Consider the following 16,838-nt stretch of genomic DNA (forward strand, 5'->3'; position numbering starts at 1 on the left):
GAAACTCACTGAGTATGTAGTAAGATTTTTGCCTATCAAAACTGGTTAAAAAAAAGAGAGAGAAAAAAAGTGTTTGCAGGGGAACTGTTATAATAATCATAAATATTAGTGAAGATTAAATAAGAAACAAATAAGATGTTGACAATTGCTTATTTTTCATATCTATACTTCTCTAAAATAACTTAATGTTCATTTTATCCTTTATTTTCTTAATATTTGGTGTCATCTTAGACTTTGTATAAGTTTTTAAAATAAGGCTATCTCTTTTATCACCCCCAGTTAAGAATAACAATGTCTACAGTTTTGGAGAACATGGGATTGCAAACTTTTTGATTTCATCAGCTGCCTTGGGCTTAATTTTTCTGCTTTTGCTTTTTTGTCTGGAAAGTACATTCTGGAACCTGAGAAACTTTGTCTTTCATAAAATCGTATTTAATGTCTATAAGATATTTATGAACAACAAGAAGGTGAGTAACTAATACAGACTCTAGATACAACTCAAAGAAAGCTCAGCATTAGGTCAGAATATATAAATTAACATATTCCTACCTTTGTTACTTAATAAAGAAGATATCATTCAATTATACCAAGATCTAACTGGGACTAATTTGAATCACAGGTCTTTCATCTTAGTTTGAATTTTCAGTTCTGAATTTTGAATCCTCTGCCTACAAGAAAATAATCCATAATAATGAACTGACTATGATAGAAAGTGCTGCCTCGTGCCTGTACAGTTTTTGAGGTGTATTTGGTTGTAATTATAGAATTGACTTCTTTAAACCTGGGTAGAATTATAGAGTTTCATGGTCTCTACCAGTCAGGACTTTTTCCTATTGCCTAGGATTAAACATATAAATATTGTGTTAAGATTTTTTTTCCTGCTCTTTCTTAGTTTCAAACTTTAACATTCTTAGGCTGAGATGGGTCTCTACCAGTCAGATTACTAACTATTGCTTTACATAGGTCTCATAGTTCACACAATCTCCAAGTTTTGCCTTAGGATTTTTTAATTGTTCATTCATTCAGTAATTGAACTTTCACTGATCTACACTTGAATAGAACCAAAAATAAATAAATAAATCTTTTTTAAAAAAGAATATAGGAATAAATGGAAGAAATGAACAAGTAGGGTTTATTCCATGAATGTAAAATTAGTTTAATATTTGAAAATAAATCAATGTTACAATATTGATCATCTCAAGAAGAAAAATCACATGTTCATGTCAATTATTGCAGGAAAATCATGTGACATTTAACAACCTTTTATGATTTTTTTTAAAACTACACCACTAGGGAAAGAAAGGAACTACCTTAACCTAGTAAGTGGCATCTGTTTATATGTAACTGCTGCTGCTGCTAAGTCGCTTCAGTCGTGTTTATATGTAAAGCCTACAGTAAACATAAAGGGAAGGACTAAATGTTTTCCCTCTAAGATTGAAAATTGGGTGAGGATATTCACTCTTAGCACCTGCATTCTATCAATTTTGAGATTGGAAAAGAAAAAAGTAATTAAAGCAGCTCTCTTCTCACTCTTCTGATTAGCATGTTTACTGAATTAGCATGTGAGCTGAATATATTCTCCTGATCCATTCCTCAACCATTACCATTAAATGAGTACTTGAATTAAACATGAGCAGTTCAAAACAACAAAATTTTGCTCAAGCAGTAACAAATTACTATTCACAAGACACACCATGTTGTTTCATTCTCACACAACTTTCTTTAAGCTCCCAGTGCTAATGGCAACCTTTCTTCCATCCCCACCCTACCTTCATTCTCTCAATATATTTTTGTTTATTCTCCAAACTCAGCTCAAACTTCACCAATAAGGGGCCCTAATCAAAAAAAGGAGCTCATTCTTCTCTCTTAAACCTAATGCTCTCTTGAATATATTTTGGTTGTAACAAATCACACTAAGTAATAAGTAATAGTATCATTGTCGCTTTTGCTCTCCACAAAATGTCCATGTCACTGGCAAGGACATACTGCTTACTCATGCTTGTAAGAAAATTTGTTCATGACTACAATTTCAAAAATAAGCAAGTCATGGGAATTCCCTGGCAGTCTAGTGGTTAAGACTCCAGGCTTTCACTGAAGGGAGCACGGGTTCGGTCCCTAGTTGAAGAACTAAGATCCTGCACGCCATATGACAAAGAAAAAAATAAGCAAGTCAGGAATAAATTTGTACATAAGAGTTCAGGAAATTGGTGCTGTGCTTAGTCACTCAGCCGTGTACAACTCTTCGTGACCCTATGGACTGTAGCTTGCCAGGTCCTTTGTCCATGGCGATTCTCCAGGCAAGAAGACTAGAGTGGGTTGCCATGCCCTCCTCAGGAAATTGGTAGAGAGGCTCATTAATAGAAATTACTCAAATATTTTGTGACATCTTTGAAATTACTCCCTCAGGTCAGCTTTCCAAAAAGCCACCCAGTTTAAGCCAAAATGTCTAACGTGTATTCAAATCTGTGATCTTTGTCTTGAAAATACAGGCTACAGATTCCATCCAAGTAATCAAGGAATATGGGGATAAAGATGTAATAAATGAAAGAAAGAGAGTCCAGAGACTGTTACCTAGGTTGACGGCTGCCCCTTTGCTTTTCAACGAACTTACAAAGGTAAAGTCATTCAGTGTCCAACTTTGCACCAAGATTTAGCCCACCTTCCCTGCCACGAATTTGTTGGTAGTATTACTAATTCATTGGAGTTCTATGGGATCTATGTACATTCTGGTAAAATAGAGGACTGAAAGGGGAAAGACTTTTCTGAAACTGTCCATACGTAACAGTCCACAGGGTCTGAGGTTATGGTTGTGGTTGACCCATTATCAGTGCTTCAGTACACTGTGGTTCTCTTTTAATTTTCTCAGATTTACTATAAGTGTCCAGTTGTAAAGGCTGTGAGAAATATCTCCCTTTTAGTCTCAAAGTATGAGTGCTTTGGATTACTTGGATTAAATGGAGCCGGAAAAACCACTACATTCAAAATGTTGACTGGAGAGGAGATCACAACCTCTGGAGTTGTGTTAATTGATGGCATTAACATCACTGAAAATATCGGAAAGGTATTTCTAGACCTAATCACTGAGTTCGTGCCCTAAGGTAACCAGAGAAATGGGTGGAGGGCATGGAAGAAAGCATTGAGATATATATATATATACACACACATACACATTATTTTCTCAAATGTAACAGAGTGCAGGGACAGTAATAGTCATGATGACATCCCAAGTTTGGGAAAAAGCAAATACTCTTTCTGGCTGAAAAAAATCTGATTACCTGTAAATGAATCAAATGAAAAACAGGAAGAATGGTTATTTCACATAACCTGCTCTTACATAATTGGAGTTTGATATAAAACAGTGATTTTAAAAAGTGATTATGAAAGATACTGAGCAAGTAAAATTTGTCCAGGTTTGGGCTCCATTTGGATGTGGGTTATAAGAAAAAGAAAGGAACCTAAGATATTGCCCAGGAACCTATCTTGAGCCAATGAATGAGTAAAAGTTCTGTTTATCCAGATAGTAAAGACAAGATATGAGTATATTTGGAGAGGAATATGTTGAATGTTAGATGTTTGTGACACATTTAAATGGGAAAATATCCAATAGACAGTTGAAATCTATGATAGTGAATTGATATGGAGATATAAATCTCTCAGAATTCATCAAAGTACAAGTGAAATTTAAACTGTGGAAGTGAGACAATCTATTTGGAGTATATATAATAATGAGAAGAAAGATATGGGCTGAGTCCTGAGGATCAACATTTCTAAGACATGGAGTGAGAGAGAGAATAATTGGAGAAAAACTTGAGGAATATTAGAGAGTTAGGAAGAAAATCTGGATAAATATTTTTTAATTGGGGTATTGTCGCTTTACAAGGTAGTGTAAGTTTCTGCTGTACAACAGCGCAAATCAGCTATATGCGTCCATGTATTCCGTCCCTCTTAGACCTCTCTCCAACCCATCCCACCCATCTAGGTCCTCACAGAACACTGAGCTGAGCTCCCTTGCTACAGAGAAGGTTCCCAATAGTTATTTATTTAACACATGATAGTGTATATATTTCAATCCTAATTTCCCAATTCATTCCACTCTCCTTCCCCCGCCTCTGTGTCCACACGTCTGTTCTCTATATCTGCATCACTATTCCTGCCCAGCAAGTAGGTTCATCTGTACCATTTTCTAGATTCCACATATATGAGTTAATATACAATGTCTGTTTTCCTCTCTCTGACTTACTTCACTCTGTGTGACAGAGCCTAGGTCCATTCACTTCTCTAGAAATTATCCAATTTCAGTCCTCTTTATGACTGAGAATATTCCATTGTATAAAAGTACCACATTTTCTTTATCCATTCATAGGTTAATGAATGTTTAGGCTGCTTCCATGTCCTGGTTGCTGTAAATAGTGCTGCAGTGAACATTGAAGTGCATGTGTCTTTTTTTAATTACAGTTTTCTCAGGGTATATGCCCAGTAGAGGGATTTCTAGATCATATGGTTCTATTTTTAGTTTTTTTAAGTAATCTCTATACTGTTCTCCATAGTAGCTGTAACAGTTCACATCCCCATCACAGTACAAGAGGGTGCCTTTTTCTCCACACCCTCTCCAGCATTTAGTCTTTGCAGATTTTTTGATGGTGGTCATTCTGACCAGAGTGAGGTGACACCTCATTGAAGTTTTAGTCTGCATTTCTGTAACAGTTAGTAATGTTGAACATCCTTTCATGTGCCTCTTGGTCATTTGTATGTCTTCTTTGGAGAATTGTCTATTTAGGTCTTCTGCCCATTTGTTGATTGGGTTTTTTGCTTTGATGCTGTTAAGTATCATGAGCTGTTTGTGTATTTTGGAGATTAATCCCAGTTGCTTCATTTGCAAACATTTTCTTCCATTCTGAAGGTGGTCTTTTCATCTCATTTATGGTTTTCTTTGTTGTACAAAACCTTTTGTGCTGTGCTCAGTTGCTTCACTGATGTCTGACTCTTTGTGACCCCATTGACATTATCCCACTAGGTTTCTCTGTCCATGGGATATTCCCAGCAAGAATACTGGAGTGGGTTGCCATGCCTTCGTCCAGGGGATCTTCCCAACCCAGAGATCAAACCCACATCTCCTGTGTCTCCTGCATTGCAGGTAGATTCTTTACCACTAAGCCAGCTGGGAAGCCTGTGCAAGACCTTTTAAATGTAATTAAATCCATTTTTTTACTTTTGTATTTATTTTTATTACTCTAGGAAGTGGGTCAAAAAAGATCTTGCTGTGATTTATGTCAGAGTGTTCTTCTTGTTTTCCTCTAAAGTTTTATAGTGTTTGGTGTTACATTTAGGTCTTTAATCCATTTTGGGTTTATTTTTGTGTATGGAGTTAAGGAGTGTTCTGATTTCATTCTTTTACATGTAGCTGTTCAGAGTTCCCAGCACTGGATAAAATTTTATCACAAAATCCACAAAAAGGAAAAATGTCAAGAAGAAAACGAAACAGAGATATTAGGCAAGATAGGCCTTAACAGTGTCCACTGTACATCACTGAAATAGGAATGCAGTGAAATGACAAATAAACAGTGAGGATAGGGAAATAATGAATGTCGACCAAACCTAGAAGAAAAGTAGATGTCGAAAAAAAAAAAAATTGAGAAAAGAGAAAAGAATGACATCCAGAACTTAAGGAGTTGATAAGGACAGAATTTTAATTTTTAGCAACCAGAACATATTTGTATAAAGGGGGAGGAGCAATTTTAAAAGTTGTTTAAAAAGAAAATTTTAAATATATAGTGATAGGTGTGTGTGTGTTAGTTGTTCAGTCATGTCCAACTCTGTGCAACCCCATAGATTCTTGCCTGCCAGGCTCCTCTGTCCATGGAGGCAAGAATACTAGAGTGGGTTGCTATTCCCTTCTCCAGGAGATCTTACAGACCCAGAGACTGAACTTGGGTCTCCTGCGTTGCAGGCAGATTCTTTACCGTCTGAGCCACTAGGGAAGCCCCATAGTAATAGGAGCTATCTGAAAAAGAAAGTATTCCTCCATACAAATTATAAATCAAAGCAATATAAAATGGTTTCCAGTAGCAAGTTATTTTCACTCCTACCCACCATTTGCCTCATTCCATCCCAAGTCTTACAAGTCTTAACAAGAAGGAAACCATTTTTCTTATTCTATAGTTTTTTATATATATAATCAATTATGTATGTAGTATGTGGTAGTATGTAGTATGCTGCATACAATGTTTTGGACATTGCCAAATTGTTTTCCATATATGGATATATAAACTTGCACTAAATCAGCAATGTTTGAGAGTGACTATTAGCCTACACTGATCACAACAGAGCATATCATCAGTTTTTTGGGCTTTAGCCGGTCTAATCATGTTACCAAGCAGTTGGGCTTATACTGTGCAGCCTATTACAAGTATAGACTTTACTGCAAGGAAGCCAAACAAAGCTGCAACCGCAAAAATGACAGAATGATCTTGGTTCCTTTCCAAGGCAAACAATTCAACATCAGAGTAATTCAAATTCACAACCCAAACACTGATGCCAAAGAAGCTGAAGTTGACCTATTCTATGAAGACCTACAAAACCTTCTAGAACTAACAGCAAAAAAAGATGTCCTTTTCATCATAGGGGATTGGAATGCCAAAGTAGAAAGCCAAGAAATATTGGTATAACAGGCAAGTTTGGCCTTGGAATACAAAATGAAGCAAGGCAAAAGCTAACAGAGTTTGGTCAAGAGAACACACTTGTCATGACAAGCACCCCTTCCCAACAACACAGGAGACTCTACAAATGGACATCACCAGGTGGTCAATGCTAAAATCAGATCTATTATGTTCTTTGCAGCCAAAGATGGAGAACTATCTTTTACTTGTCAGTAAAAACAAGACCGGGAGCTGACTGTGGCTCAGATCGTGAACTCCTTATTGCAAAATTCAGGCTTAAATTGAAGAAAGTAGGGAAAACTTCTAGGCCATTCAGGTATGACCTAAATCAATACCTTGTGATTACATAGTAGAGGTGATTGATAGATTCAAGAGATTAGACCTGATAGAAGGAGTACCTGAAGAACTATAATGAAGGTTCATAGCATTGTACAGGAGGCAGTGATGAAAACCGTCCCCAAAAAAGGAAATATAAGAAGGCAAAGTGGTTGTCTGAGGAGGCTTTACAGATAGCTGAGGAGCAAAGAGAAGTGAAAGGCAAAGGAGAAAGGGAAAGATATATTCAACTGAATGCTGAGTTCCAGAGAATAGCAAGGAGAGATAAGAAGGCCTTCTTAAATGAACAATGCAAAGAAATAGAGGAAAATCACAGAATGGGAAAGACTACAGATCTCTTCAAGAAAATTGGAGATATCAAGGAAACATTTCATGCAAGGACGGGCACGATAAAGGACAGAAATAGTAAGGACCTAACACAAGAGGAAGAGATTGACAAGAGGTGGCAAGAATGCAAGAAGGTCTTAATGACTGGGATAACCATAATGGTGTGGTTACTCATTTAGAGCCAGACATCCTGCAGTGTGAAGTCAAGTGGGCCTTAAAAAGCATTAGTACAAAGTTAGTGGAGGTGATGAAATTTCACCTGAGCTATTTAAAATTCTAAAAAGTGATGCTGTTAAAGTGTTGCACTTAGTACATCAACAAATTTGGAAAACTCGGCAGTGGCCACAGGACTGGAAAAATTCAGTTTTCATCCCAATCTCACAGAAGGGTAATGTTCAAAAAAATGCTCAAACTACCATACAACTGTGCTCATTTCACATGCTAGTAAGGTTATGCTCAAAATCCTTCAAGCTAGGCTTTAGCAGTATGTGAACCTAGAACTTCCAGATGTACAAGCCAGATTTCAAAGAGACAGAGGAATCAGAGATCAAATCGCCAGCATTTCTTGAATCATGGAGAAAGCAAGGGAGTTCCAGAAAAACATCTTCTTCTGCTTCATTGACTACACTAAAGATTTTGACTGTGTGGATCACACCAAACTTTGGAAAATTCTTCAAGAGATGGGACTACCAGATTGCCTTACCTGCCTCCTGAGAAACCTGTATGCAGATCAAGAAGCAACAAGTTCTGTTGGACTGTATGCAGTCCAAGAACTGGACATGGAACAATGGACTGGTTCAAAATTGGGAAAGGAGTGCATCAAGGCTGTATATTGTCACCCTGCTTATTTAACTTACATGCAGAGTACATCATGTGAAATGCTGGACTGGATGAAACACAAGCTGGAGTCAAGACTGCTGGAGAAATATCAACAACCTCAGATATGCAGATGATACCACACTAATGGCAGAAAGTGAAGAGGAACTAGAGCCTCTTGGTGAAGGTGAAAAAGGAGAGTGAAAAAGCTGCTAAAGACTCAACATTCAAAAAACTAAGATCATGGCATCCAATCCCATCATTTCATGGCGAATAGAAGTGGAAACAGTGACACACTTTATTTTCTTGGGCTCTAAAATCACTGCAGAAAGTGACTGCCACCGTGAATTTAAAAGACACTTGCTCCTTGGAAGGAAACCTATGACAAACCTAGACAGTGTATTAAAAGGCAGAGATATCACTTTGCTAACAAAGGTTCATATAGTCAAAGCTACTGTTTTTCCAGTAGTCATGTAAGTATGTGAGAGTTGGACCACAAAGAAGGCTAAGCACTGAAGAAATGATGCTTTCCAACTGTGGTGGTGGAGAAGTCCTTTGGACTACAAGGAAATTGAACCAATCAATCCTAGAGGAAATCAACTCTGAATAGTCACTGGAAGGACTGATGCTTAAGCTCCAATACTTTGACCACTTCATGCGAATTGCCAGCTCTCACTGCAAAAGATCCTGATGCTTGGAAAGACTGAAGGCAAAAGAAGGAGGTGGCAGAGTCTAGAAAAGGACTCTGATAAGGCCATAGTTCCTGCATCTGAAGCAGTCCGTGTCCCAGCACACTTGGTGCTGCCAAGGTCCCGGCAACCCAAGAAGCTGCACCACCTTCATGCTCAGTCATCACTGGGGCAGAGCTGCCACAGGCTAGAAAAAGCCCTAGTAACACCATATCTCCAGTGACAATAGCTGCCGGTGCTCCTGCATAGCCAGCATTGCCAGGGTCCCCATGATCTAAGCAACTGCACCACTTCCATGCATGCTCTTCACTGGGACAGAGCTGCCAGAGGCTAGAGAAAGTCCTACATCTGTGCACATAGGGTCACTTTGATCATATCCAACTCTGAGATCCTGTGGACTGTGGCCTGCCAAGCTTCTCTGTCTGGGGGATTCTCCAGGCAGGAATACTGGAGTGGGTTGCCATGCCCTTCTAAGAGCATGATATTTCCTGCTGCCCTAACCACTGGCTCCTCTGAGTACCTGGTGATGCCAGGGCCACTGCCACCCAAGCATCTGTGCCACCTCCACACCTGGCCCCCACTGTGTCAGACCCAAGTCCTCCAGAGCAGCCTCAGCAGCAAACTCCAGTGGACGATCCACAGGCAGAGGTGAAGATAAAACCACAAGTGAAACCCAGGGGCAGTGTGGCTAAGGAAGAAGACCCAAAACCTTCCCACCAGCTGTACAAGCTGCAGATTAAATCCACACGACCAACTAGGCAGACCCTGTGACTATGGAATATATAAAAGAACAATGAGAGCTCTCACAAAAGAAAACGCACTAGTTCTGACAGCTGTGAAAATTGGAGACAAGAACACACGGGAGCAGGACCAGATTAGAGTCTGAGCTGCCCCCACAGCAGGTCCAGAGACCAGCCCAGTACTGGAGGGCATCCTAGAGAGTCGAGGTGGACTGTGACTCCCAGGGAGGGAAAGGATGCTGACAGCAGACTCAAGAAAAACATTTATTACTCTTCTATTTTGACTTGTTCTGTGGTTGCTTCTGGATATTTTTTTCTCTTTTTCCTTTCCCTTTTTTTCCCCTCTGTTGTTGTAGTTGTCAATTTTATTAGTACTATTAAATCTGTTTAAGCTTTTGAGAATTTTTTTAATCACACTTTTTATTTCTGTTATATACTTCTGCCTCTATGTTAGCCTTATAAGATTCTGTGGGGTTTTCTTTTTTCTTTTTTCTCTTCTCTTTTAAATTTTAATTTAATTTTAAATTTAAATTTTTTAATCTTTTAGATTTATTATTATTTTTCCTACATTTATTCCTTTGTTTGCTTTTCCTTCTGTTCTTTTCTCATTGCAGTTAACCTTTAATATATATAAATCTTCTTTATCTACCTCTATTTAACTTTACACTTCTTTCTTTTTCTCACTATATTTTCATTGTTTTCATTGCTTTATTCCCCAGTTGGCACCTTGCTTTAGTTTTGTTTTTTAGTTTTGCTCTTAACTGATGGATATCATTTTAGATTTCCTTTGTTCACCAGGTCAATCAATTGTACTTTTTTTTTCTTTTGGACTGTTTTGCTTTTGCTTATGGGTATATATGTATGTGTGTATATTCCATTATTTTAGCTATTGTTTGCTTGATTTTGCAATTGCCACTTGTCTAGGGTGTGACTTTTGTTTCTCATTTTTGGGTATTTGTTTTAATCCCATTTAATGCCATAATAAACCACCTGTGGAATCTCCATTCCCAGCCAGAGATCAGACCCTGAGCCTTTGGAGTGAAAGCACTGATTCCAAGACCCTAAGCTACCTAAGAACTCCTAACACTAGGGAGTATCAAATAGTAAGAACTCCCACAAAGGCAACCACTTTTATACAAGACCCAGCATAGCCCAACTGCCAGTAGCACCCTGTGCAGGACACCTCATCAGAACAAGAAACAAGACAAAAACACAAACCCAATCATCAGCAGACAGGGTTACCACCTCATTCAGTCCTTCCCATAAGAGGAAAAAGAAAAAAAAACAACAACAACAACTCGCTTCCTCCCACCAGAGCACAAGTACAAATCACACCCTACATGAAGTTTACACAAACCACTGGACCAAACTTACAAGGGTAGAAACCAAAAAGAAGAAAGAATTCAAACTCAAAGCCTGGGAAAAGGAGACCTCAAACACAATAAGTTAAAAAATATATATTGAAAAGGCAGAGAAATACTGCATAATGAAGGAACAACCTAGAAGCATACAAGTCCAAGTAAATGAAGAAGAAATAGGCAAACTACCTGAAAAAGAATTCAGAATAATAGTCAAGATGATCCAAAACCTCAAAAATACAATGGAGAAAATGCAAGAATCAATTAACAAAGACCTAGAAGAAATAAAGAATGAACATACAGAGACCAACAGCACAATTTTTGAAATTAATAATACTCAGGAAGGAATCAATACCAGAGAACAATACAGAGGTTACTTTAAAAACTAAAAATAGAGCTACCATGTGATGCAATTTTAAAGGGATTTTTTTTTTTAAATTTGCTTTCTGATATTTCATTGTGAGTGCAAAGAAATAGAACCAATTTCTGTATGTTAATCTTATATCCTGCTACCTTGCTGAAATTGTTCATCAGTTCTAGTAGTTTTTCTGTGGAGTCTTTAGGGCTTTCTATATATAGTATTCTGTCATCTGCATATCCTTTATGGCAAATAGATGGGGAAACAGTGGCTGACTATTTTTCTGGGCTCCAAAGTCACTGCAGATGGTGATTGCAGCCATGAAATTAAAGACGCTTGCTCCTTGGAAGGAAAGTTATGATCAGCCTAGATAGCATATTAAAAAGCAGAGACATTACTTTGCCAACAAAGGTCCATCTAGTCAAGGCTATGGTTTTTCCAGTGGTCATGTATGAATGTGAGAGTTGGACTTTAAAGAAAACTGAGCACCGAAGAATTGATGTTTTTGAACTGTGGTACTGGAGAAGACTCTTGAGAGTCCCTTGGACTGCAAGGAGATCCAACCAGTCCATCCTAAAGGAGATCAGTCCTGGGTGTTCATTGGAAGGACTGATGCTGAAGCTGAAACTCCAATACTTTGGTCACCTGGTGCGAAGAGCTGACTCATTTGAAAAGACCCTGATGCTGGGAGGGATTGGGGGCGGGAGGAGAAGGGGACGACAGAGGATGAGATGATTGGATGGCATCACTGACACAATGGACATGGGTTTGGGTGAACTCCCGGAGTTGGTGATGGACAGGGAGGCCTGGTGTGCTGCAGTTCATGGGGTCGCAAAGAGTCAAACACGACTGAGCCACTTAACTAAACTGAACTGATCTGAACATCTGCATATAATGACAATTTTACCTCTTCCCTTCCAATTTGGATACATGTTATTTCCTTTTCTTGTCTGATTGCTATGACTAGGGTTTCTAATACTATATTGAACAGAAGTGGTGAGAGTGAACATCCTTCTTCCAGATTTTAGCAGAATGACCTCCTGCTTTTCACTGTTGAGTGTTGTCTGTGAGTTTGTCATAGATTGTTTTCATTATGTTGAAATATATTCCCTCTATACCCACTTTATAAAAAGTTTTTATCATAAATAAATATTGAATTTGGTCCAGTGCTTTTCCTGCATCCATTCAGATGATTATGTGGTTTTTGCCTTATTTTGTTGATGAGGTGTATCATGTTGATTGATTTGCAATGTTGAACCATCCTTGTCAACTTGGGGTGAATCCCACTTGGTCATGGTGTATGATTTTTCTTTTTAATGTGTTGTGTTTGGTTTGCTAGTATTTTGTTCAAAATATGTCTTTGGGAGTGTCCGCTCCTCTTCAATCTTTTTTTTTTTTTTTTCATTTATTTTTATTAGTTGGAGGCTAATTACTTCACAACATTGCAGTGGGTTTTGTCATACATTGACATGAATCAGCCATGGAGTTACATGTATTCCCCATCCCAATCGCCCCTCCCACCTCCCTCTTCAATCTTATGGAAGAGTTTGAGAAGGATAAGTAAAACCTCTTCCTTGTATGCTTGATAGAATTCCATAGTGAAACCACCTAGTCCTAGAATTTTGTTTGCAGGGAATTTTTTTTTTTTTTACTAAAAATTATACTTCACTTCTAGGTCTGTTCAAATTATCTATTTCTTCTTGGTTCAGTTTTGGTACATGTTTGTATGTTTCTAGAAACTTTCCCATTTCTTCCAAGTTGTTGACTTCATTGGCATGTAATTGTTCATAGTATTCTCTTATGGTTTTGTGTTTCTGTGGGATCAGTTGTTATTTCTCCTTTGTCACTTCTTATTTTGTTTACTTGGGTCCTCCCTCTTTTTTCTTGGTAAGCCTGGCTATAAGTTTGTCAATTTCATTTACCTTTTCATAAAACAAGCTCTTGGTTTTATCATGTCTCAGGCTGGGGAGTGCATCAAAGTGGCCAGAAACATTTGTGCTGGTCTCTCTGCGCTCCTGCTGCATTTTGGCTATTGCACTCTCCTTTGAGCCTCTGAAGCTCTCTTCCTGTCCTGGCTGATCTTCTACTCAGTAAAGTTTGTTCAAATGGTGAGAGACTCTTTCCTCTTTCACAACTCCTGCCTCCCAAGGGTGCAGATCCTATCTCAATTCCTGTTTTATTTTTCCTTCATCCTACCCAGTTATGTGGTGGTCTTTCTTGCAGCTTTGTTTGTATGGGCTCTTCTGCCAGTGTTCAGAATGTACATTGTTAGAATTGTTCTACAAGTACGGTGTATTTGATGTATGCAGGATGAGGTGAACTTCATTTCCTTCTATTCTGCCATCTTGATCTAAGTCTTTATATTTTTTTGCATTTTATTAATTTTTTTAAGTTTAGTTTTAATTGGAAGATAGTCACTTTACAATATTGTGTTGGTTTCTGCTATACAATGTGAATCAGTCATACATGTATCTCCTTCCTCTTGAACCTCACTATCCCCACCCCATCCTACCCCTCTAGGCTGTCAGTAGCACCAGGCTGAGTTCCCTGTGTTACACAGCAACTTCCCTACCTATATATTTTACATATATCTACCTAGGTCTTAAAGGTTTACAAACTTCTTTCTCAATTTCTATTTTAGATTTTCTGTACTTTCTGAGTGGTGAAAGTTTTGACCCCATGTGTAAACCCAGTTTATTCTATATTTCTAGAGGATTTTATTTCTGCCCATGACCTGGACATTTTAAACTCTGAGCTATAATTCCTCTTCAAATTTTCTGCTGTGTTCGAGTCCAAAGGCTTTTATTATTTAGTGTACTTTATTTCAACGTGAAGAATTTCCTTTAACATTTCTAGTAATGATAAATTAGTTCAGCTTTTGTTTTTCTGAGAATGTCTTTATCTCCCTTTCATTTTAGGACAGATTTGCCCAATATAGTATTCTTGGTTGGCAGGTTTTTCTCTTTCTTCTTTTAAGACTTCTCTTTAATGTTTGACAATTTGATTATACTATATCTTGGTCTGGATCTCTTTGGTTTATTTATCTTTTTGGCTTTCTTTCAGCTTCCTTGATTTAGTTTTCCTTCCTCCAGTTTGGGACATCCTCAGACTTTTTTTTTTTTTCTTTCTTTTCTTTTATTTTTTTGAAATTGTTTATTTTCCAACATCCTTATTCCATTTTCTATTAAAGAGACTATGGGAGAGTAGCTTCAGTGGTAGTTCCTACCCATTCAGTGACCTGAGCATAGGGAGTTGCAGACCGGTCTGTAATGCAGGCTGAGTGCTCCAGTTTTCAATAGGAAGCTTCTGAGTAAGCATGGAGGGCACCTTCAGACTAGTCTGCAACCTAGGGCTGAGTAGCAATAAATTTGGAAGCTGAAGCAATCCATTCATCTTGAAATTTCTCCATGCTTACATCCATTTCAGAAGTGTCCTGCTTTTGCTTTTCAGTCTCTTCAAAATTTTGAAAAGTAGAGATCAGACATGATCTTCATGCCTTCAAGTTTTCATAGGAGATGATACGTGCATGCACAGAACTTCCTGGGACTGCATCCACAGAGTGAACTCCCTTGTTACATAGATGGTAATATCTGCAGAGTGGGAAGGAGAGTCTGTGTTACACAGAGCAATAGTAAGTAGGCTAACATGAGATACCTCTGGAGAAGCTGGTGGTAAGCCCTGGGATTAGCAACCACCAGAAGTCATAGCTCCTTGCAGGCTGCCTGAATCTGGTTAGGGAATGTTCCAGGAGTGAAACAGCCAGCAATAGGAGTGGATGCAGTGGCAGCAACTTTACCACATCTTGCTGACCAGTATTCCTGGAGGATATGAGTCTGATATCAGCCAGGTTTTCAAGGCAACAGTGGCATGAGCTGTCAGCAGAAATGTCTCCCAGGTTCTCTTCAGATTTATGATGTAGATGTTACCACTTTTTCTTTGTAGACTAACTGTTCCATTTGAAAGTTAAGGTTGATGCCACCTAAGTAGGTTCCTGCTGCAAGGAATTTGAGGTCATACACCTCTTTCATTTGCTGGGCATCAAAGGCTCCAGACGTAGTGGAGGTTTTCCGTTAATTTATGACAAGAACTCAGAACAATGCACCCCTCTCTGGGTAGCAAAGAATGGCCAACCATTATTCCTCTGAGTGAACTTTCTGTCCCTTTCTTTCTCTCTTAGCTTTTTCAGACTCCCATAATACAGACATTGGTACACTAGATTGTAACCCATAAGTTCCTTAAACTACCTTCTCTCTTTTTTATTCTTTTTTAAACATTTTGCTCCTCTTGATTGAATGATTTCCCTTTCCTGTCTTTGAATTAACTGATACTTTTTTCCACTCGATCTAGTCTGCTGTTTATTTTCTCTATTGAAATATTCAGTTCAGTTGTTGTATTCTTCACCTCTATAAAAAGGTTTTTGCTTAGTTGCTGTTATTGTTGTTCAGTTGCTAAGTCATGTCTGACTCTTTGAGATGCCATGGACTGCAGCATGCCAGGCTTCCCTGTTCTTTACTATCTCCTGGAGTTTGTTCAAACTCATGTCTGTTGAGTTGGTGATGCCATCCAACCTTCCCATCCTTTGTTTCTTCCTTCTCCTCCTGCCTTCAATCTTCCCCAGCATCAGGGTCTTTTCCAATGAATCAGCTCTTCACATCAGGTGGCCAAAGTATTGGAGATTCAGCTTCAGCATCAGTCGCTCCAATGAGTATTTGGGATTGATTTTATATTTTACAGTGCTTTTACATAATTTTTTCTCTTCGTTGAAATTCTCACTTTCTTCATACATTGCTCTCCTGACCTCTTCGGGCATCTTTATGACCACAATTTTGACTTCTCTGTCACATAAACTATTTATCTCCATCCCATGAGGGTCAGTTTTCTGGATATTTATCTTTTTCTTTTGTTTGTTCTTTTATTTCTCTCTTCATTTTCCTCGAAGGTTCATATTGGTTTTTATACTTTAAATAAAACAGTCACCTCTCCTAGTCTTGACAGACTGGCCTCATGTAGGAGATGATTCTTGCCCATCAGCCTGATTAAAGATTCTTTTTCTTTTTTTTTTTTTTTTTTTTTTGATTAAAGATTCTTAAGTGCCTCTCAAATTTTCCTTTTTGTCCAAATTGTCATCTTTGTTCTTAGTGGGCCCTGGGAGATTATGGTATGCCAAGTTTCATCGGTGCCCTGAAGAAAAGGAAATGTGCACATGCTCCTAGAAAACTACTAAATTGCCTGCCTTGCCAGCTCCTAGATGAAACTTAATTGGAAGCCCAAACTTCAGGCAACAGCTGGGAAAGATGTGGCATTGTATACACTGTGTCCCTAAAATTCTGCTAATTTTCTGCACAGTCACCTCCCAGGTGCAGACTAGGTAGAAACATGATTCTCAGGCAGTAGCTTGAAAAATATGCAGTCTAACCCTTTCCAGGAAGAATCTGAAGTATTTTCACCTGCTCCTTCTACAGTGAGCCTGGTGAGCAAGTGTTTATAACCAGAGCAAGTGCTTACACATCAGTTTAGAATGACTTCTTTGCCTCATATGGTCCTGGGGACACACAAAT

The 16,838-nt window shown here is 38.3% G+C and overlaps 1 protein-coding gene and 1 pseudogene across 1 annotated transcript in view; one reads left to right on the forward strand and one right to left on the reverse strand.

The window, feature by feature from the left end:
- Positions 1–16,838, forward strand: part of LOC133063215 (phospholipid-transporting ATPase ABCA3-like) — a 215,743-nt gene that overhangs the window by 151,609 nt on the left and 47,296 nt on the right. The window contains exons 23-25 of the mRNA XM_061152338.1: positions 280–467; positions 2,490–2,615; positions 2,867–3,061. Of these exons, the coding sequence (XP_061008321.1) occupies positions 280–467; positions 2,490–2,615; positions 2,867–3,061 (509 nt within the window). The remainder of the gene's footprint in view (positions 1–279; positions 468–2,489; positions 2,616–2,866; positions 3,062–16,838) is intronic.
- LOC133063926 (small ribosomal subunit protein uS2-like) lies at positions 14,474–15,350 on the reverse strand (annotated as a pseudogene).

Source organism: Dama dama, chromosome 10 (genome assembly GCF_033118175.1).
Source record: "Dama dama isolate Ldn47 chromosome 10, ASM3311817v1, whole genome shotgun sequence".
In the NCBI taxonomy this organism is placed as follows: domain Eukaryota; kingdom Metazoa; phylum Chordata; class Mammalia; order Artiodactyla; family Cervidae; genus Dama; species Dama dama.